This window comes from Podarcis bocagei, assembly GCF_964188305.1.
Source record: "Podarcis bocagei genome assembly, chromosome: 10".
Classification (NCBI taxonomy): Eukaryota; Metazoa; Chordata; class Lepidosauria; order Squamata; family Lacertidae; genus Podarcis; species Podarcis bocagei.
In genome coordinates this window covers 32,232,985-32,255,852 of record NC_138135.1, presented here as the reverse complement: position 1 = coordinate 32,255,852, position 22,868 = coordinate 32,232,985, and the positions used below count along the sequence as shown (strand labels likewise).

Sequence of the window (22,868 nt, the reverse complement as noted above, 5' to 3'; positions counted from 1 at the left end):
ATTTGGAGACGCCAGGGACTGAACATGGGCTAAAGCCCTCCCATATATACCAGGATCTCCATGCAACAAGTATACACAAAGCATACCCTGGCAAGTGCTTGTAACATCATGGATGCTACAGTTCTATACTAAAATTAGATTCAGTAACCAGAAAATCCAAATGCCTCAAGGGATTACATTAGCTAAATTAGCATAAATCTGTTTATTTGCATGCTTCAGACAACAGGCCATTTGTCAAGTCAGGACAAGCATTGTTTACAGAATCTGGAATTATTATTCTGCAAGGGATTGAGAAAGGAGGATCATCACCTGTGGAAAAATGCAAAAAGGGAGGAATAGCAACCACTAAATAGATTTGTGACCCTTGCTGTTTGCCAAAACAAATATGCACCTAAAGGGTGTGTTAGATGACTGTATTAGATACAGTCTCAAGCTGGAATTATGCCTGGGTGTTCAGGGTTGATCCCAAAGCTACGTATATCCTGCCATTCTGCAGGAGTCCAGAAAAAACCCATAATGTTTTCTTAGTCACTGAATTTAGTTTCCTGATTAAAAGAAAAAAGAAACCAGGAGGGCAGAAAAAGGTTTCTAGCCTTTTTGGATGTGAAGAAAATGCTTGAAAATGCAGAGTTAAAATCTCAGAAGCCATAAAGGAGACTGAATCTCCTATGTTTGGGGGCAGGGCTTTCAGTGCCTTGCATAGTTTCTTGCCCTGCCCTGTGGCTAGCAAAACCAGACTAAATTAGCAAATTAGCAAAAACAAGCATGCATCCATGAAAGAATTTCCATGGCTTTCATTCTTCCTCTAAAATAGTTGCTTCAGAAGGGAAGGGAAAGCTTAGATTCCCTTTGCCCCCCAGGCAACTATTAAGAGGGAAGGATTCAGATTTAGGTGCAATGTCTCAGAGCTTCCTCCTTCTGTATTGCAACTGCTTTCGAGATGAAGAACTAGACCTGGGCTATAAGGATTATGTGCTGCCCTGTGCTGGGAGTGATATTCCTCAACAACCGAGGGAACGTGCATGCACCACCCATGGCCAAAGGCAGTTTGGCGAGAAAGCTGAGGAGCATTTGACATACTTTCCATTCCAAATTTCCCCGACCTCGGCTTCCTGCCCCTACTGCATCTGCAAGCAGAAGGCTACTTTCCTGAGTGATCAGCAGGATTACAAAAAAAGAAAAGAAAAATTATGCAAATTTACTTAATTTTGCATTTAAGTCATACAATTCAGCTTTCCTTGGAGCAGAATTCAAATTGCTTGGGTGCATACTTTTAGTGTGTTCAGTATGGAAAGGACACATAAGCACACTGTGTCCTGGTTAACAGTCGTTTTAACTATCTAAATGAAAGGTGAATTAGAAATATTTTAATAAAGAATATTCAGGAACCAATGCCTTAACTCCTGGACCTCTCTTACCTTTCTTTTTAATCATGGCTTCCAGCATTTTGTCCTCTTCTTCTTCCCTGGTAAAACAAGGGGAAGGAATAGTAAGATTCGGCCTTTGCCAGAACAGTTGAAGTGAAGCTTCTAAAAAGATGTCATTATGCCATAGAACACAAGAAGCTGCTCTTCTCCCGATTCTGCCCAGCCAATAGTTTCTATGCTGGGGGATAGGACCCTATGACCCTCCCCTAGAAGCTGCTGGGCTCCAACTCCCATCAGTCCCAGCCATCATGGCCAATGGTCAGGGATGATGGGAGCTGTAGTCCAGAAACAACTGACAGGCCACAGGTTCACCATCCTTGGCCCAAGTAGGAAAGCCATTTTTTCAGATCCCAAATGCACCACATCTTTGGGCAAGCTCCTAGCACCAGCTCCCTTGGACAAAGCTCTTGTGTCTTGTCTAGGGAAGATGTTCACTATAAAAATGGCATTTGGGGCCATGCAATCACAGCCAGCTTTACAGTCACCCCAGCCCTGTTATTTAGAAGTAGGCAGGCCATTTCCAACCACTCTCCCTTCTGCTACCTTTGCCGGTCCTCGTCCAAGCAATTGACAATGGCGTTCCGCTGCTCAATAATGGTCACCAGTTCTTGCATCAGCACCTTCTCCCTCACACGGTCCTCATCTGTCCAGTCTTTCTCTGTCCACCAAGAAAGAGAGAGGTGAGTAGGCGGTTATTTATTTACTAGGTGTTTGTACTTATAAGCCCACCTTCCTTGAAACCGTCCCGCAGCGGATGACAAAAAAATGTGACAATTAAACAAGTACAGTTTACGTTAAAATCATAAAATGAAAGCACAAGAACGCCCAACAGCAAAACACCAGCACAGAATGGCAGCGAAGAGCAATGCAGGAGTTATGTGATGGAACTTCCTAGGGTTAGATGGTCGCACTTCTGCTCTGCGAAGGATTACATGACAAGTGTGCGCTTGAACCCGGCGTGCTCCTCCTCTTAACATGAACGGTGCTGGAAATATCACAAAGTCTGAGCGAGTTCTGGCTTTCTAGCCTAGCACGTGCCACCCAAAGGATAAAAGGTGGCCCTTATGAAGGGGCACAACCCGTGGGATTGTGTGGGACAGAGTGTGTCAGTTCCAGATAAAATGGGTGAGAAAATCTGTGTCCTTCAGAAGTTGCCGGACTACAACCCACACTGTCCATGACGGGGTATTGGCTAGGACAGAGAGGAGTTGTAGCTCACTCAGCAACCTCTGGAGGGACCCAGGTTAGCTACTCCTGAGTCGAAGGGGTCTCAGGTAGTAGAGTTAAGGAAAACCTCTGTCTGGGTCCCCAGAGAGCCACTGCCCTTCAGAGTACACAGAACTAGACTGGGCAAAGCAATGTGTAAGGCAGTGACTCAGAACAAGACTGCTCCATGTTCCTTTCTTGCCTGTGAGGATGAACATCTTCCAAGTTCTCCTCACAAAGGGTCAATTGTGGCTCAAGAAACACTGGTTTTGCTCACTATGTTCTTCCCCATACCTCTCTACAGATCATCCGTGCCTTGAGCCTGTTTCGAGAGCTTCCCTCTTGTTGGACTTTCATGAACTAACTAGGGCAGGAAATGCCATCGACTGAAGGCTGGCAGTAGGGAAAGAGCCTCTCGTTTTATTGAACAGTGCTCTCTGCTGGCAGTCAACGTGCGTTGAGATAATAATATTCTGCTCTGGGTAGTATTCCGCCTGCATATAGGTTCATGTCGAAATTCTGAAATCCTTCAATCTCAGCAAGCCTTAGAATAGCTCTGTAAGGTAGGCCGCTATTATTCTGTTCATGCTGCAGATGAGACTGAGGCTGGGAATCTATGGCTTGCCAAACGCCACCTAATGCGCCCATGGCAGAGAGAATGTTCAAACTAGGGAGTTCTCCTCTTAGCTGACACAGTAACAGCAGCTGTCCAAACTAGCAACACTCAGGCCATAGTGGAAGAACAGCTGCTGGGCCCCAGGTTTCCTAGCCTGCCATTCCATCAGCCTGAAGCATACAGAAGAAAGGACCGCTCCATCAGCTCCACTGAGAAGCCGTCTCCAGCAGGCTTTTCTTCTCCTTCAAATGCCATCTTGTCATTGTGTCATACTACAGCAGAGCAAAGGGAAGGGAAGCAGGACCACTTTACTGGCTCTGATGCAAAATCAGCAACTTTTGGCTGTTCCTCTCCTTGAGCAGTTTCCCTTCCAGCTAGTCAAAAGAACTCCATATCTAAGAACTAGTTTCTGAGTTTCGTTTCTTTCTTCCTCCTGCCCAATCCTTTTTCCTTTTGTGTTGTGTCTTTCAAATTTTAAACCTAGGGACAGGGGTGTTTGTGGAATGCCCTCCCTAGTGAGGTGTGTCTGTCTCCTTCATTACTGACTTTCAGGAGGACTCTAAAAACATTCCTGTTTCTCCAGGCATTTGATGGCTGAAAGACACTGCTCTTGGCAACCCTGAGGTCACCGACTGAAATAATGTATTTAGCTGGTTTTTAGAATGCGTTTAACATGCTTGTAACTGTTTTTGACTGTTTTTAGTTGTGATTTATCATGGCTGCAGTCCTAGACTTTTTCGGCAGGAAAGGTAGGATATAAATTGGATGAATGATTTATTGATTGCTATTCAGTCTTTTTTGGCTGAAGAGTAGGGTAAATAAACAAACAAACGGACATACACAATTTTAAGGATACTGAAGGAACTGTAAGCACCTTATGAAGAAACATACTTAGGCTAACGTTCAAAGTTAGCCTGGAGCACTGGCCATCCCAGCAAAGCCTGAGCACACCAGGGGAACAAGAAACAGCTCACATTGCCTGGCATGGTCTCCTCACGTAGGTCCTGTAACACTGTTCCTTTCAAATGCATCCAAAATCATTTTCAAGTCATTTTCAAATGCTATGGCAAAGATCACTTTTTTAAAAACTGCTCGTATCACACCCTGAGAGACGTACCAGGTTTGTTGAGGAGGCATCGCAGCTCATACTCCACGTCAGCCTGACGCTGCTCCAAGTTCTGCTGCTTAAAGCTAAAAGGAAGGAAAAGAGGAGAGTTACATGCCAGCACAAAAGATGTGGGAGCAGCGGGATGGGAATCTTCAGCAAGGCAAATTTTTTATTTTTAACAATATCTGCATACACCGCTTAACTGGAAGTAAAACTTCTAAGTGGTTTTCAAAAGGCATAAAATATACATTAGAATTATTGATAAAAGTTAAAGTTAGTTTTAAAAAACAAAATATATAAATAAAATCAGCTAGGCTAAAATGGCAGATTAAAATGTCTGTCAGTTTTTACATGTTTGGGTAAAGTTTCTGGCAGGTGCTGAAAAGAGTACAGTAAAGGCACCTGCCTGGTGTCAATAGGCAGTGAGTTCCAGAGTTTTGGTGGTGCCCCCCTGCAGAACAAGTGCAGAACTAATATTATGTGGCATCTGTAATAGTGCCAGTTAACTAGCTCATCCTCCTTGCCATTATGGCATTCCCTACCACAGCCAATTCAGCAAGGTCCAGATTCTTTCAGAAGGTTGGAAGATCCACTCCTGGATGGGGAATCTGAGCCTTAAGATGCTGCTGGATGACAGTTCCCATCATTGCTGACCACTGGCCATGCTGGCTGGAGACGATGGGAGATGCAGCCCAACAACATATGGCGCCCCCCGAACCTCTGACCTACCTGTTTGGGGTGGCCTTTGGCGCTTGGGATTGAGCCTGCAAAGAGCGGCACTTGCCCCCTAGAAAGTGTGTGGCCATTCATCAACCATGTGTACTTACATATAGATGAGTTCAGACTCCCGGCGCACCAGCATGTGCTTCTCGTGGATGAGCTTGAACCAGTCAACCAGCAAGCCGTCTTCAGGAATATCTGCTGGTCAAAGGGACAGAGGAAGGGAAAGAGCTCAGAAGGCCACACGGGTACGAAGCTACCTTATTGTCCTGGCCTATCTCGGATAAGGAAGATGCACGTCTGACAGTTAACTCTTTGTTGGCTAGAGAACCATTTACAGCAGCTTCCATCGTGCTCTGGATACACATACTCACACACTTCTAGCCTCTATGCAGCTGTCCATAGGTCTGGGCCCTACGGAGAAGTTGCAGCAACAGTGGGGCCCCCTCCTATCCTCCGGCTTATCTGACAGGCGGCATGCCCTCAATCTGAGACCTCCTGCACAGAAGTCGTCACTGCTCTTCCCTTTTCAAGCCCCTCCTGCTCCCAGGAGACAGTGGGACAGAGGAAGGTGGGGAATCTACTGACCTGTCCCTCGCCTGAACCGTCTCTCCTTCTGCCTTGAATTGCCCTGGCTCCTGCCTTGTGGGTGGCATGGCATCCCATAAATCACTGGTCCCTCTCTGGGGTCACTACCCTGTCCCCCTGCCTCTGCCACACACTCTTCAGAGCCTGACACCAATACTGAATTAGACCATTGGTTCATCTACCTTGGCAGTGGCTCTCCAGGGTTTCAGACAAGGGGACTTTCTCAGCCCTACGTAGAAATGCCAGGGACTGAACCCAGATCTTTGCCACGCACGGCATGTGCTCTACCACTGAGACCTTCCCTGAGATCTGCCCACCACAGAGGCAAAGGGATGAGGCAGCTACAGCAGCTCTTACTGTGAGTCCACATTAGCTTCAGAGCACCTGAAACCTAGAAATACTATTTTTGAAGCAGAAACACAACCAGGACACGCACAAAGGCATTTCCTCAATCACCTCCATCTCTGGACACACATACCAAACATCCTGGAGGGGTAGCTTTTGTTTTTAAACCTGACCCATTTTTTCCAAGTTGCCAACACTTAACCTCTTCCCTCCTTGCCTTTGCTCTGAACACAGAAACCCTTCTGCCTGAAAGTTCCCTAACCAAGTATTACGTGGCATATATTTTAACAAACATGGATAATTCATATACATAGAATATTTTTTAACATTCACCCCATGAATATACACAGTGGGATAAGCAAAGATAGGCAGGTGGTGCCCAAGCCATGGAAAAGTAAACCTGGCTGCTTTATATCAGGTGCGGGGGAACCTTTGGCCTTCCAGATGTTGCTGAACTACAACTCCCAGCAGCCCCAGCAAGCATGGCCAAAGATGACACTCATATATCCTGCGAATATTCCTGCCTTCTGCCTCGCCCTGCGCAGCCTCACAGGCAGCGATCCACCACCCTACCATTATTTTCCATGCTGCGAAGCTTCCTTTCCAGCTCAACCCCTCGATGCTCCAGCTCATCCAGCTGTTGCTCAATGCTGTCCATCTCGCCATAGATGTCCTCCACTGGAACATACTGGTCTGACTGAACCTGTAAAAAGGCAAGGAACCAAGGATCATGCTTCCTGTTTGTAACAAGGCAGGCGTGGCTTTCTAGAAGATAACTACTGACTCCAGGGTGGGAGGAGGGAGATAAGACTCATGGGGAATACATTTTTAAAAATATGTATCTGTGAATTAGGGCAAGATGTAGGGCAGAACCTGGCAGGGGTGTCCCACCCAAAATCCCCCCTGCCTCCTTACCTAAAATTATCACTACTGAATGTTTCAGATGGTTTCCTACACAATCATGAGGGACAGAAACTTGTTTTGGCCAACATTCTTAAGGAGACAAATTCTGGAGTCCACAGAGTAAACATAAAGCACTGGTGAGGAACCTCCAGTCTGCAGGCCTAACTAAACATGCCCTGGCCCCTCTTTGACCTGTGCTGTCATTTCCCCAAGCCTTGCCCCAGCACCTGCCCCACACCTGACCCCAGATAACTGTTCCTCTGCAGGCAAGGCTTGCCTTCAGCACCTTCAAAGCCAGGTTTCAGGCTCAGCATTTAGAATCTGCCCCAGCAGCCTTTGTTATGGTGTAGCTTTCAGAGGAAGCCACAACCACTGCATAAAAATGCCTCACACCAGCCCTTAGCTCTCAATTAGCCTGCTAGAAAGTATGCAATCCCTCTCCACAGGGGTAGTATTCAATTAAGTTTTACTCAGAGTAGAACCCACTGAAGTTAACAAACACGACTGAGTTAGCTCAGTTAATTTAAATACTCCTTTTGTGAGTGATTTGTGGGAATTTAAGTAGCATGGCAAATGAGGCAGAAGCCCCCAATCCTCGTTACCTTCCGTTTAATTAGCGGGAAGCCATGTCCTGGAGCAGGAGGCCTTGCTGGCTTGGGTCCCTTTGGAGTCTTCTTAATGGAGGGGGATGTGACAGGCGACGGCTTCCGGTTGAAGGGATTCTCTTTGCAGGATGACTGGGGACAAACACACCAAGCAGAATATCAAAATATACCTCTTGGGCTGCACCACAATGGTATCCTGAACCTGCCACTCCACCCTGGCACTTTTGAGGACCATATCTCTGGAGCAGGGACTCAGCTCTGGCACGGGGGGTGGGAGTGGGGGGCGTAGTAGCCAGGCCTCTTTTGCAACAGACACAGGCCAGGGGCTCCTGATTCTGAACAAGGGAAATGAGGCAGTGCACACGAGAAATCACAAATGCTGGGGACACTCCCGACAGCCATGCTCAGCAACTGAGGACAAGCCAGCCACAGTAAGACTGCCCTGCAGTTCAAGGGATCTTAGTGGAACAGGGAATTGCATGGTGGAGCAGTGAGTTTTAAATTTCCCGGGGTAAAAGATGGAGGGAGGGGGGCTGACACGAAACCCTGCAGCACTCTGTGGATGGGGAATTTCGTGTCAGCCCCCTCCTCTGCAGCTCATGAGCCACAGGCAGCCTTCATTTCAAGCCCTCTGCATGTGATCAGTTTAGGCTTATGCTAATTCGAAGGGGGAGAGATTGGAGCAAAAAGCCAAAACTGATGGAGAGATAAAGCAGGGGTGGGGGAATCAGAAGCCCCCCCAATCAGATCTGGCCCTAAGCACCATTAAACACAGCCCTAACAGACTTTCCCCATGAGAACAGCCTTTGTTGTGCATGCCATCTTTAAAGCAGCATTGACAGAGGATCTGAAACCCTGTGCAATACTTCATAACAGCAGCTTCTACCCGGAGTTAATTATTTGTAAGGCTGCAAAATAAGCAGTACATAACATAACCAGCGGGTGGTGCTAGAGGCGAGAGTGGAGAGCAGGCCAAGAAGTTGTCATGTCTCTGGGAATACAGTGGTACCTTGGTTTACAAACATAATCTGTTCCGGAGGTCTGGTTGTAAACCAAAACAGGTTGTAACCCAAGGTGCGCTTTCGCCAATGGGGCCTCCCCCCAAAAATGGGTTGTAATCCAAAAAAAGGGACACACACTTCCAGGTTTGACGTGGTTGTAATCCAAAGCGGTTGCAAACCAAGGTGCCACTGTAGGAAGACAGTAAAGCTGTAACTCTGACTGGGACTTCCTGGCCAGATGCTTTGTTACACACACAAACATGCACACATAAAAACTTCTCCGTTCATTTCAGGGACCTTTCAAAGTAACAGAGCAAGGCAAAAGGTCATTGTTTTTCAAAAACCTGCAGGGACGAAGGATGGGTCTCACGACCAGAACCTAGGAAAGCGACTCCAACTTACCTTTGGCTGTGCTTTGGGTGATGGAGAGCTCCTGGCAGCCGCACCACTCAGCTCCGAGGCCAAGAGGATAGGTGTGGGAATGGCCCCCGCCGAAGGCTTGGGGGAGGCTCCCCCAGGAGAGGTTTTCAAGTTCCCAGATGAGGAGGTTCGGGCAGTCTGTGAATGTCCCCCTTGTGCCTCGCTGCCATCGCCAGCCAAATCGCTGGAGGACGAAAAGGAGGAGTTGGCCGAGCTGCCGGGCAGGGCTGTGGGACACTCCTCACCAGAGGAGGAGAGACGGGGGAGCGGAGGGGCTGAGGAGGAGACAATGGAAGTGGCGGCCGGGACGTGGACTGCGGGCTCTGAGGAGCTCTTGGGCACGGAGGTCTCGTCCAAGTCGTCCGCGCCCTTGGCCAAACACTCGGATGCGATGCTCTCCAGGCTCAGGGCGGGCGAGGGGGTGGAGGAAGACGGCTCCGAGCGGGAGAGTCGGGAGATGGGGTGGTGAGCTGCAACCAGGGGAAAGTACAGGTGAGACGAAAGTGGGGGAACTCAGGCCCAAGCATGGCCCTTTAGGCCTCTCTGCCCAGCCCTCTGAACCCTTCCCATGCCACACCTCCCACTGGCCTTACTTTGGCCCCCAATATGCCTGCTTGGAATGTGTCCTTGAACTCCGATATTGCCTCTTGATTGTCCATTTGGAGGACAGAGAACGATGTGTGTGCGCAAAACCTAGCCTACTGGTCCAAAGGCAAAATTTACCTTTGCTGCCCCAGCCAATTTGCCCCCCCCCCCACAAAGCACCCAGGAGTGACGGCAGCGCTTGGGCAGAAAAAAAGTCATAGCATGACAGAACACCTTTTCCAGACAGGCCCATTTGAAAGATGGGGAACCTGAGCATCTCCCCTTCAACGTTGCTGGACTCCAACTCCCATCAGCCTCCACCAGCATGGCTACTGGTCAGGGATGATGGGAGCTTGAGTCCAACAAAGCCCTGAGGGCACCCCAGCCACGGCAAGCATGGCAGGACCAGGCCTCAAACATCCAAGCCACATTGGTGCAAGCCATGAGAGAGCTCATTCTTTTCCTTCCTGTCGGAAGGCAGGGTGGAGACTCACCAAGAGGGGATGCGTTGGGGGCCCTTGGAGCTGGCCGCTTCTTGGTCTTGGGGCTGCTGGTGGGGGTGATGCCATACCAGGGGTGAGCCCCCTTGGAGGTGGGCTCGCCCTCACTCTGCTCTTGCTTTGGTGTGCTCTGTTGTGCGACGACTCCCTCCTCTTCCTCCTCCTGCTGCTCTTCCTCATCCTCCTCAAAGGGGTTATACGGCTTGGGATCCTCCGGAGCAGGCCTGCCTTCCCTGCCTTGTGCTTTCCCTTCTCCGCCTTCATCCTCCTCCGAAACCCTCGAGGGGCTCTCCTTGCGACTACCTGGCGGGGGAGGCGGAGGGGCCAGCTTCTTCTTGGGCTCTCCCTGGACCAATGCAATCCAGGGAGGGTCTTTGGGCCGCGGGCATTCCCCAGTTCTGGCAGGAGAAAATATATGGGGTAAGGAAGGATGAAAGGGGGAGAGTACAAAATGGAAAAGAGGCTCCTCCCAAGCAGGGAGGTGCCCACTGGTCTGTTGCTCAAGAGAAAGCAAGACGCTCGGTCTCTGAAGCCCAAAGCTGCACATATTCTGCAAGCGTGCCACACAAGACCACAAGCTGATACTGAACACAACATTCACTCCCCCCCCTGCCAAAGCCTAATTTACTTCATAACCCTTTGCTTTTAAAAAAAGAAAAAAGATAGACACATGTATAATTTGAAGGCTGAAAAGCAGAAAGCATATTTTCTTGGTACTGAATCATGACTTTGGTTGTTATGTTTAGAATATACACAGCCCTGTTATTTTTTTCTCCAATCTTTCAGGCAGGAATACTGAGCAGCAGCTTTGGATTCTCAAGCTAAGGATAGTCTGATGCACTGCGAACAACCCTTTCCATCTGTGCTGGACTGGGAGACATCAAGTGACTCAGACATGACCCTGAGCCTTTCCATCTTCCCCTCTTTGTGGCTGAAATTGCTAAGAGCTGCTTAAAGCATGATGAAGAGTCTTGTGACACATGGTCCAGGGAAAACTACCTGATTTCTTAGCTTTGCTAGTCCTTAAAGGTGCCACAAGACTCGTTGCAATAGACTAACATAGCTACCCTTTGGAAATCAAGACATGCTGTTCTTCCTACACAGGGTTCATCTGCATGATTTACTATCTAGTCAGCCTTCCCAACTGGGTGCCCTCAACATGTTTTTTAACTCTACCTCCCATCAGCCCCAGACCGCACAGGAAGTGTTCAGGGATGGTGGGAGTTGCAGGCCAACAACATCTGGAGAGCACCAGGTTGGAGAAGTGTGGTCTACACAGTTGTTTGTTAACTTGCATTTTGACAAGAGGACACAGATTGAAGGGGGGCTGTTGCTGTCTGTATTGCTCTGCAAGGACCCAGGATTCTCTCTTCAATAGACAGTGGGGGGGGGGGAGAGTGTCACTACTTCAGAATAACAAGTTCTGAATGAGCCTCCATCTCTCACTTAAAACCTCCAATGCATGCCCATCCTGCAGCTCAATTTGCATGAATAGGGAAAAAGGAAACTGGAGGGAAGGTTGACATTTATCTCGCTGTCTGTGATTTGCAAGCGAAAGGGACATACCGCTCGGAGGACGTGGGTCTGCCTCTGGGCTTCGGAACAGGAGGACAGGGCTCAGGAGGCCTACCTAATCCAGAAATGAAGAACACAAGAAAGGGTGCAACATTAGGGGCTTTTATGTTTAGGAGAGGGGGAAAGGCAAGTAAGGGAGAAAATGATAGATGTGTATACAATTATGAACAATTTGGAGAAAGTGGATAGAGAAAGGATTTTTCTCCCTCTCTCGCAACAGTTTTCAAGCACTGCTGAATTTGTTGGAAAATTCAGGACAACAGTTAATACTTCTTCACATAGCACACAGTTAAATCTATGGGATTCATTCCCACAAGACATAGGGATAGCCAGCAAAATAGGTGCCTTAATGGAGGCTTAGACAAAGTCATGGCAGATTCCCATAATGGCTAACAGCTCTGTTTTTCCCCTGTACTGTCAGAGGCAATCTGCTGCTGAATAACAGCTGCTGGGAACCACAAGTGGGGAGACTGCTCTTGAGCTCTAGTCTTGCTTGCAGGCTTCCCATAGGCCTCTGGTTGGCAACTGTGAGAGCAGGATGCTGGACTAGATGGGCCTTTGGTCTGATCCAGCTGGGCTCTCCTGATGCTCTTAACATACCCATGTGTCTCATCTCCTAGCAAGGACATCCAAATCCATTACGCTGGGATAACTTGTCTTTATAGCCAGGGATGAAAGCTCCCAACATGCAGCTGCGCGGCATCTTGCGAAACCTCAGAAACTAGGAAAGTGGCCAAATAAATCATCTCTTGCCTTCTGGGAGCATGACTGCACAGCCACACAGCTCCTTTCCCTCCATCCTGGCTACGGCTCTCTGGTCTATGCCCAAGGCACACCCAGCCTTGAATCTCCACGCCCTTCTTTCCATCCACTCCACTGGTCCTTACCAGAAAATCATGCTTGTGGAAGAATGAAGCATCACACAGGGGGTGAATGCAGTCAATTTGTGGGCACAGAATCCAGGTTATCTGTCCCATCAGAAGCGTATGTTTCACAGGACAAAAAGGCTTTTGCCAAGCTGCCCACTGCTACAACTGAAAGGTACCTCCAAAGGTTTTCTCGTACAACCCCCCGTCAACTGTATTTATTTATGCAGAAAATTCTATACTGCCCCTCAACAAGAATGGCTGCACTGCAGTTTACAAAAAAGAGAAAGCAGGGACTCTGCTCCTGCAACATCACGGGTGGCCACCTACCAGAGATGTTGCAGCAGCAGGTTTCCTGCCTCAGGGGTCTAACTAGATGGCCTTTGAGGTTCCTTCTGTGATTCTAAGATTCCAATCCACACAAGCTGCAAATGAGGGCTCCCATTTCAGTTGGGCTATTGCCATGGTGCTGCAGATGGGTTTTTCACTGCTTCCCTCTGCGCACGCATTTCCTTACCATTGGCCAGTCCAGCGCCAGGCTCACTGGATCCCTCGCTTTGCACATTGGCTCTGGGCTTCGGAACAGGCTGGGAGCTTGGCGGTGACAGGGCTGCTGCTGTGTCTGTGCTCTTCCTGGGGGCAGGCGTGGGCCGAGCCTCCTTGAGCTGCCCGTGTTGCAGGCTAGCCTTCTCTTGCATGAGCAGAGGTGGCTTTGCTGGCACAGGAGGTTTGGGGGGTGTCTGGGAGCAGGTTTCAGATCCGGGAGCAGGGGCATGTGTTTCGTTCTTTGGCTGCGCAAGAGGCATCTCGCTTTCCACTCCATCAGCTACCCTCTCCCCCGTTTTGCCTATCTCTTCCGCGGCGGATGGGTGCTCCTCCAGTATTCCGTTCTCTTCCTCCACACCAGTGCTCACTATCCCAGCCTCTCCGCTTTCCCCCGCGTGCTGAAGATCTGGGCTTGGTCTGCGCTCCATCCTCCCACTCAGGCCCAACTTGCCACGATGCTGGGTGCACACAAACGTGCCCAGTTCAGGTCCAGGCTTGTAAGAACCGGGGAGGAGAGTGCTGGAGCATTCCTTACACCTGCCAGAGACACAAGCAAAGCCTGTCACCAAACAGTGGAGATAGGCAAGAATTGCGGAGTTGTGATCACAGGCACCCTTAGAAGAACAAACTTCCCTTTATAGCTTTGCCAAAGATGCCCTGTGACACCCTAGGCTAAGTCACTTAGCTTCTCTGTTTCTTGATTCCCCATTTGTCCACATAGAAATTACAACTGATTTGCACTTCTAACTCAGGCTATAGGGTTTTCAGAGCAGAGGCTGGTGCCGTCTCTCTCACATGACTTAAACTCAAAAGCAGTTTTGCTCTCCGGGGCTGGATCTGTCTTCCCTTTTTGTGTGGGCAAATATGACACCATAAAGTTAATCAAGTACATTTTATTCCTCAGACAAAAGACATATTAAGTAAAACAATCAAAGCTGGTTTGGAAAATGTGCCTCTTTCCTGAGAAACAGACGTGCCCCTCACTTTTTCTACGCTACAGTCGTACGCCAATAACACGGAAAGCAGGTCACAACTGGGAATGAGAGCGAGACTTATGAGCCTCATGGATTTAGTAGCAGAACATCACAGTAGAGTTCTATATTCCCACAGTTGCTCATGTTTTTGAAAAAAAATTGATATGCCCTCATCATTTAACCTACAGTAGTGATGTGAAAAAGCCTTGAAGCCCCATCTGTTTCAGCTTTCTTTTTTCTTTTTAGGCTGTTGGGTTTTAGAGGACTGGGTTTTAATCTTCAGTTTATCTGGACATTCTGGCTATTTTTATGCTGGGCTGTACATTGTTTAAAAGTCTGACTACTTTGTAGCTACTATTCACTGGCTGCTGTTGCAATCTGTGTTTTACCTGATGTCATATTTTTGGAAACATCTCTTAGAGAGGACCTTGAGCTGTATCCAGTGTGGCAGCTCCACTACTACAACAGACTTTTGTGTGTGCAATGTCCTCTCCAGCACCCCTTCGTACCATCAAAATCAGCCCTGGAGGTTTGGGGGGACCCTCAGGAGCAGATCCTGGGCATTGTGGGGAGAAGGACATGAAACAGAAGTCCTCCTATTGTACTGAAATGCAGCCTTAAAAAGAAAGCTTTTAATTTAAATACTAATTAAAGGAGGACGTATCTGAAGAAGTGTGCATCCACACAAAAGCTTATACCAAGAACAAACTTAGTTGGTCTCTAAGGTGCTACTGAACTATCTTTCTATCTATCTATCTATCTATCTATCTATCTATCTATCTATCTAAACGAGGACAATATCCTATAAAGACAAATAGAGGACAACCACCAGCCAAGTAAAGCCCCTTCTGCCTGATTCTCAGAACAGCAGCAATTATGGGACCCACTCAAGTACAGAAGTTTTAGGCTGCTGCTTATTTCTCTCTTTTCATAATGAAGTTACTGACCTCATGGTAGCTGGCAAAAATATGCAGGTAGTGTGTTCTCACAACTCAGAAAACAGAGATGATCTCCGTGGGCTTGGCGTAATTAGAAGGCCATGCCTGGCAAAGAAGGATAAGGCTACAGGAGAGCAGGTGGCTCCACTTGGTCTTCAGTGAGGAGGAAGAGCTTACCTGAAGCACTGGCGGTGGTACAGCTTGCCATCAGCCAGGTAGCGCTGGACCAAGTGGACGTGTTGTTGGCAAGCTGCGCAAGTGCTGCTCAGGGTGGTTCGCTGGGACTGCTCCGCCAGGCCTGCAGCATCCTCATCCTGTGGCAACAGAAAGGTGGCGTAAGAATGCCTCCACAAACAAAGAGATTCAGACATTCTTGGGACTGGCCTCAAGAGAACTCTTGTCTAGCACAGCAGAGCCTCAAACCTGAAGAAAGATCTATTCAGGTACTAGGGTTGCTTACCAACTTAGGGCTCCACTGTGCTGCAAATTCCTGCCCCACCCAGTTCAAAGTATTAAGAAGTGACTTATCCAACATCCGCAGCCCAGATCTCAGCAAGATGCTCTGGCTCTCAGCCAGTCTTGGAATGAATGGAGCATGATGCTCTTTCCTACGATGACTGCCAAGGAGGAAGAGGGGAATCTTCCAATACCAGTTCAATAATGTAAAATTCTCAACAGCTCATGGGAACTACTAAATCTCTCAACAAGACCCTTGAAAGAGGCACATATATAGCTTCCAGGTTACAATATTCTTTTCAGAATAGAAGCCATATCTTGACCTTCCTTCTTCTTCAGAAATCCAGTTGTTACCTCCAATTGGTTTGCATTATCTGGCTTATTCTCAATTTGCAGGTAACTGGTTTGTTTTCTGTAATCAGGAGTGGCCAAGCAGAGGTGTACATGCCACATCCACACACACACCAAAGCAATTTTCTATGGACTCTGATATTACCCCCCCCCCCCCCGCAACCCTTCTGATTAAGTTATGGTAAAAGGTCTGTCTACATTTTCACTTGTAAACATGAAAGTTTCTGAGTTTCAGCAGAGAGGCATGCTATACTCTCTTTTGGATTTTGAATGTATTGTTAAGCCTGAGCAAATGCGCTGCACGACTTTGCAGGATCCCTAATTCACTGTCGCCTCCTTCTTCGCGTGCATGTTTCCATTCCTCGGATGATTGCAGGCTTCTGTGTTATTGTTTGACATGATCATGTGGAACTGTTGGCAGTAGAAAGTGTTATACTGAGAAGTCATGGAAGAAGCCAGTACTTTGTCTTCATGCATTATTGCTGACTGGAGAAAGACAGGTGTTTATCATACAGCAACCCTGTCCAGAGGCAAGCTCTGTTTCACGGTCTCTGTGTGCAACTGAATCCTAGTTTGAAATGTGCATGACAAGGTTTAACAGGTTTGCTATTTGCCCTGGGCAAAAATGTTGACCCCTGTCACAGGAAAAAAAGGTTGTTTACAATAGAATTGTTTTTATCCCAAGGTGAAACAAGATATGTAGGGCTGATATCCTGTAAACACAGCAACCACTGATGTGAGTTAAGGGATAGTTATTTCAAAATACTCAATTATGTTAAACAAAACAAAAAAAAGGCCCTCGGATATCAGGAATAACAGCAACTCTGTACACCAAACCTGCACAATTTACAACTCAGATATTGTGGCATTCATGGTGCTCAAACATCCCTTTTTTGCAATCCCTGGCAGGTAGCATAAACATAAGATTTAGCAAACCCTTACAAGAGAACCTCTAACCCTATAGATATTATTGGACTACAACTCCCACTCTCCCAGACCATTGACCATGCTGCTGGGGCTGATGGGAGTTGGAAGACTAACAATACCTAAAGGGCCACCCCTGCCTTTGTGGGCTGTTATTAGTGGCACAACGGCTGCATTGAACTTTGTGAGTAACACCTGCTCTATACACTGCATTCCCCTTCCTGAAATATACATATCTCTGTGTCAAGTGCAGAAACAATATAAACCCTGCCACAGTAACCACAAAAGGAGAACCGTAAATTCTTCAAAGCTGAAGAGGACAGAATGATCAGCCATACTTTTTGAATCTATTGCTTTTGGAAAGAATCAATTCAGAAACTGGAACCTGAAGCAGGTTAGAGACATCTGACCGATCAGAGGAGCAGGCTCAGTACCTTGGGGGCTGATGTGGTCTCGGAGGCAGGCACAGGTTTGTGTGCTGGCAGAGTAGGTGAGGAGGCAACTGCAGGGTGCTTCATAGGCGGGAGGACTCTGGCTGCAAAGACAGATGGGAACCAATCCATGATGGTGGCTGATGAGTCAGTAAAAGACAGAAGCCCTCTTCAGGTGCTCACCTGAAAGCATGTGGGCTAAAAGTGGGCAGGGGGCAAGTACATGTACCCAAGCACATCTCTGAACACAAACCAGAGGGAAAGTCAGAAAAGGGAGTCTTAATGTGTTTGGGTGAGCGTGCTTAGCCTCCTTGCGATCGAGAACCCAGCTAAGGCATGGGGAGGCTCACGGGGAAGATTCTAGGCCAGTTGGGTGAACGCATTTAGAATCTCCCTTCACTTTCCCTCTCAACGTGGCTCTAAAGCAGAGCTGGTAAATGCAGGGACACTGGAGATGGATTTGCTCATCTACCCTCACCCCCTTTTCGCCTGTATGCTTTCAGGGCCAGAAGTTGTAGAGTATCACTGCATTTGACAAAGTGGATTTTCTCACTTCGCTACTGTCTCATAGTTGAAAACACCTAGACAGGGGTGGCAGCACACAGCCTACATGAGTTTCTGTTCTTTCCGGTTGTTGTGGGCAAACTATTCACCCCACTCCTTTATACTTCAAAGCTGCGATGAGCCCTTAAGCTCGGCTTTCAGCCCAGAGCCCAGAAACATTAAGCAGCAGCATTAAAACCATGTGCAGTTCTGGGGATCTGCAAAATTTGGCAAATTAGGAGCAAGCAAGTGTTTGTGTCCTGCCCCACGCCAGTCTCAGGAAGGGTGATGGTGTATTGCTCCCAGTATGGTACTTCGGAATCTACTAACCCACTCACCAAAGGCAAGTATTTCATGCTCATGGGTGACTCAGCAGCTGAACTACAACTCCCATCACCCCAGCAAGTAAGGCCACAGACAAGGGATGATGGGAGTTGTAGTTCACCAACTTCTAGAGGGCTAAAGGTTCTCCACACCTGCTCTAGGAGAAGGGCATGGATTCATCAAGCTTGGAGAAGTCAGTGCTCACCACTGCAAACAACTTTATGGACTGCAAGCGAGCAAAGGTGCCAATATTGTCATGGGGAGGGGAGCACAACTCCTCCTCTGTGTCATTACCCTGGAGGGGTAACTGTAGGGAAATGCCCCGCTTTGGAGCTCTCACCTTGGTTGGGGTTGTTGAAATGGTTGTAATACTGAGAGACGTAGGTCATGATGCTGAGGCAGTCGGGGACCTTCATGGAGACCATGTCACTGGGATCCAGCAGGGCAGGGATCCCCAGCTCTTGCTCAGCCACCTCAAAGGCCTGCAAAGGCAACAAAGAGCAGACAATCAGGAAGCGGAAGCTGACTCTGAGAAAGAGGCAGGCAAGCACCGCTGGTGGAACAAAATAAGGGCAGAAGTCGCCAAGTAGAAACTTGCAGTACAGAAGGAACTAATAAGGAAGATGACACATATTGGGACCTAGGCCAATCATACCACCTCTTTCCATTGGCATTGCTACCAGTCACAATGACTATGTTTTGCCTCCACTGTCAGATGCAGTATGCCTCTGAATGCCAGGGGATCACAAGTTGTCAGGGATCACAGGTTGGGAGAGTGTTACTGTGCTCAGGTCTGCTTTCAGGCTTCCCATAGGCATCTGGTGCCAGAAGAGGTGGGCCTTTGGCCTGAATCAGCAGAGCTTTTCTGTGGTTCACCCCTGAAATTTCAGCAAGGGTCCAATGATCATTTCCACCATTTTAGTTTAACACCCGCTCTTCCAAATTTCTCTCTCTTTCTCTCTCTCTCTATATATTACACACACACACACACACACACACACACACACACACACACACTTTAATTGGGAAGAAGTTAGTGGCAACAGAAGTGCCCCTGCCAGGGTATGGCAAAGTGAATTTCTCCAGTCATTAGCAATTGCTCGGGGACAGAGAATGAAGCAGAATAGAGATGACGACGCTATATTTGCTTCCAGCATGGCCCATTAGTCAGAATTTGGACTCTCACCAATTCTCAGCTGCACCACAGACTTACTGGGTGACCTTGAGGCTCTCTCCCTCAATTTGAGAATGTTGGCGCTTATCAAATATAAAGAATAAACCATATTGTGCGGAGTATATTTTATTTATTTGTTTGCTTAAAATTGCTTTCTCCCATTTCCCCCCCCCAAGAAATATGTGTTCAAAGCGGTTGCAATCAATATAAAACATAAGACAACAACACTGAACAAAACACTAGGAAGAGATGCATATTAAACAAATACCAGTCACACAGAAATGGGAGATCTGCCCACCACAGCAGTAGGAACCTAGGAATCTGTTTTATACTGAATCAGACCATAAGTCCCTCTAGCTCAGAATGGTCTATGCTCACAGGCAGTGGCTCTCAAGGATTTCAGTCTCTCCTAGTGCTACCTGGAGATACCAGGGATCAAACTTGAAAACTTCTGCTTGGTTCCATTTGGTCTTGGGCTGGGAATTTAAACACGGTAAGAAAGCCTGGTACCATTACTTTAGTGCCAAGGGAAACATAAAGGCAAAACTTCAATAAAGGCACTCTTGACTAAGTATGCCTGAACATTTGGTTTGCTCTGGCGTTTTCCAGAATGGAACCATAAAGGATTATGTCAGAACCAGCCCACCTCCAGCATAAGTCTGCAATTACATCAACGCTTGTTCGCCCAGCTGAGATTATTATTTACACTTGCTTGGTATCGCTGGCAGGCCACAAAGAGAAATCTAAGCACATTCCTCCACTGTCATGGCAAGCCCATCATGCTGGGCTGCATATTTGGGTCTGCAAGTTTGCTGTGCAAATGTGGAATCTCATATGCTACCCTGGAAATCTGAACTTGATTTCTTTTTTTAAGGAACAGAGTGGCGGGGGGCGGGGAAGAGAGTTTCTAACAAATACAGTCTGGTTGCAACTAGTTTTATTCAGTCTGTTTCAATAAGGATGGAGCTGTACACTGACCACATTCAGATGGCCATATCTCATCTTAATAAGTCACAGCCTCCTTTGGGAGGAATGGTGGCATATGACATTAATAAATAACAAACAAATAACAAATAAATGAGGAAAGGAGAAGAGTCTTTGGGGCCTTTGCCCCATCCTTCACACAAGCAAGCAAACATATCAGGAAGTCTTCAATTTACATCTAGTTTCAAACTATGGGTGGTATTGAGCTAAGTTATTGGACCTAACTTAGTTTTCAGCATCAGTCTGTCTAGAGAGACAATGGAGTGTTCCTCCATGGGTAAAACCAAACTGCTGTGTTAGCAGCACCGAAATTATCTCCCTGGGACACAAACCTGGGCAGTGTGTCTGGAGGTCCTGGACTGCCCAGGCAACAAAACCCCCTCTCGGCCTCGCTGATGTGGTCCAAAGGAAAGCAGAGCAAGATGTTTGGTACCAGCTTGGCTGCAGGAGTTGCCAGAAGGAGGTGTAAAAGGCACCATCCAACCGTCTTGGGGACTCCAGATTTGTCTAGGGTTTACTCCTTAGCTTTTTCTCCTCCCAAAGATATCCCACAAAACAGCAGAGGTTTAGGATTAGAGTTTCCCTCTTCCTAGATGGGTTGCCTTCCCAGGTTGCCAAGCCCCTTCTGTCCCTCACCAACTTAGTTAGTAATGTTCATTAAATTCCATGGATCTATACTGATTAAAACTTAGCCAAAAGGTTTCATAATTCCAGCTTGTTCTGAAGCTATTAACCATAGTTTCCTACTTCAGACAAAATGGGAAACTACAGCTAACGGTTTGATTGTTTGTACAAGGAAGAAAGGATCCAAGAGTCTGTGTGTGCAGCCAAAAGTCTAATTCGATTTCAGCTTATTAATCTGAGATAAAATCATACAAACTACCTAAGTGAACACATTCTTCCTTCTTTTCAGTACTGGCTGCTTTCAGTTTCATTTCTGCTCCTTTTCCTATACAAACCAATTCCCTTGCCAGGCCCATCTCTATCCCAGAAACATTAAGCAGCTCACGATCCAAAACTTTGGTCCACATGCATTGCATGCATCCATTTAAACTTTACAGAAAACTGAAGGTCCAACACTTTCCAGAAGCAAAAGCTGGTAGTTACTGGACAAGGCAGTTCACATTCATCAGATGAAAAGGGAACATCTTCATTTCTTTATATAGACTGAACAATTGGAATTTGCAAGCAAGTGAATTGCAGAACCCGGGTACTTAGAAGAACACAAAAACAGAAGCACACAAGATCATCCTGGTGGGCACAGCAGATGATCTTTTGGGTGATTCTATAGCCATTATTAATTAATGACTATTTATATTTATTATACTTCAATATCTTCACTCGCTGGATATCAACATATTTATATTTAGGTAGGAAGAGATAAGAGGGATAATCCCCTCTGTACTTCAAGAAGTGAATGCAGCCATCAGAAACACAATCATGCAGCCAGGGTTGGAAAGAGTTGCCAAAATATCTGAGTGCCAGCATCGTATTTTCTAGACACCTGGGCAACCAGGCACCTGGGATTTTTTCAAACCCTGCTGTAAGCCAGAATGGCGTCAGAATTAAGTGAAGTAATCAAGAAGGAAGACAGAGGCGGGGACTCACCAAGCGGTTGTTCTCGTATACATTGTCCTTGGAAAGTGAATTAAAGTCCCTGAAAGGAAAATAATAATAATAATAAATAAAGGAGGTGTTACAAGAGGAGCAGGAAGCACAGTTCAATCTATACCAGATCACACATGAGATTTGAGAGGCAGCATCTCTGGGTAACCATTAGTATAGAGACACTTCAAAGCACACTTTTCAAACCACAGAATCTTTGTAGTTTAATTGTCCTTGATGTTACAGGCAGGAAAAGAAAGCTTCCGACTACGGCATTTTACAAAACACAAAGGCAGGAAATGCAGGCTGTAGAACCTTGATTTTAGGGCGACCAAAGATAAAAAGTGAGCTTTGGTTCTTATTATTATTTTCAAAAGAAAACCAACACTTCCACTGCTGCTCCACAAAGGTACTGTACAGTTCTACACCAATATGTTCTTAGCCAGCGCACGTATGACATTTCAGTCTATCCAAATAGGGATATACCATCATGTGGACTGCTTCACACATGACATTTCCCCTAGCAGAGGGCTGCTATACGTCCGGAATTTTCTGGGCATATCTGGGATTTGTCTGTTGGAAATAGCATCTTGGCACAATTTCCCAAAACCGGTAAAAATGTCAGGGAAAACCCGGGTGTATGGCAACCCATGTCAGAAGTGTTGGATTTTTGGCAAATTTCCTTTAAAAAACAGCTCAAAAACTTCAATTTTGGGGGGGAGATTTTGGCCAAAACAACAACAAACAAAAAAACCTTTTTTGAAATATGGCAACTCTACTCTAGCATCCTGTAGTTGAAGAAAAACTTTGTGTACAGCAATGACAGCATCATAGGGGAAGGCTGTGGTTTGCCACACTGTGAAGTAAGTTAGTGCTTCCACCTAAAGGGGGTGGGGTGTAAGACCATTAGATCCAGTGTCTAAAACTACCCAGTGGCACTTAATTGCTAATGGTGTGGACGCTTGTTCAGCAAAAGAGGTAACATTTGCCAAGATTTCCAGTACCTTTCACAAAGGAGGAACCTTAACAAGCTAGGGCATGATCTGCAAATGTCTGAGTTGTTGCACATCCACCATAACAGCATCCATGATTGGTTATGATGGAACTGTCTGCCCAATGATCTCAGCAATTGTGTGTGTATTTTAAACCTTTA

General features: G+C 47.0%; 1 protein-coding gene across 3 annotated transcripts in view; it reads right to left on the bottom strand.

Moving 5' to 3' along the window:
- Window positions 1-22,868, bottom strand: part of MICALL1 (MICAL like 1) — a 32,073-nt gene that overhangs the window by 2,004 nt on the left and 7,201 nt on the right. For 2 of the 3 annotated variants that reach the window (XM_081211096.1, XM_081211094.1), the window contains exons 2-15: window positions 21,719-21,767; window positions 18,293-18,434; window positions 17,089-17,189; window positions 15,101-15,237; window positions 12,983-13,548; window positions 11,591-11,654; window positions 10,019-10,422; window positions 8,922-9,409; window positions 7,516-7,650; window positions 6,584-6,713; window positions 5,185-5,278; window positions 4,367-4,440; window positions 1,971-2,085; window positions 1,419-1,465 (exon numbers count right to left, since the gene is read on the bottom strand). In XM_081211096.1, coding sequence (XP_081067222.1) covers window positions 1,419-1,465; window positions 1,971-2,085; window positions 4,367-4,440; window positions 5,185-5,278; window positions 6,584-6,713; window positions 7,516-7,650; window positions 8,922-9,409; window positions 10,019-10,422; window positions 11,591-11,654; window positions 12,983-13,548; window positions 15,101-15,237; window positions 17,089-17,189; window positions 18,293-18,377 — 2,440 coding nt within the window. In that variant the 5' untranslated portion in view covers window positions 18,378-18,434; window positions 21,719-21,767. The remainder of the gene's footprint in view (window positions 1-1,418; window positions 1,466-1,970; window positions 2,086-4,366; window positions 4,441-5,184; window positions 5,279-6,583; window positions 6,714-7,515; window positions 7,651-8,921; window positions 9,410-10,018; window positions 10,423-11,590; window positions 11,655-12,982; window positions 13,549-15,100; window positions 15,238-17,088; window positions 17,190-18,292; window positions 18,435-21,718; window positions 21,768-22,868) is intronic. The other variant, XM_081211095.1, reaches the window with a different exon arrangement.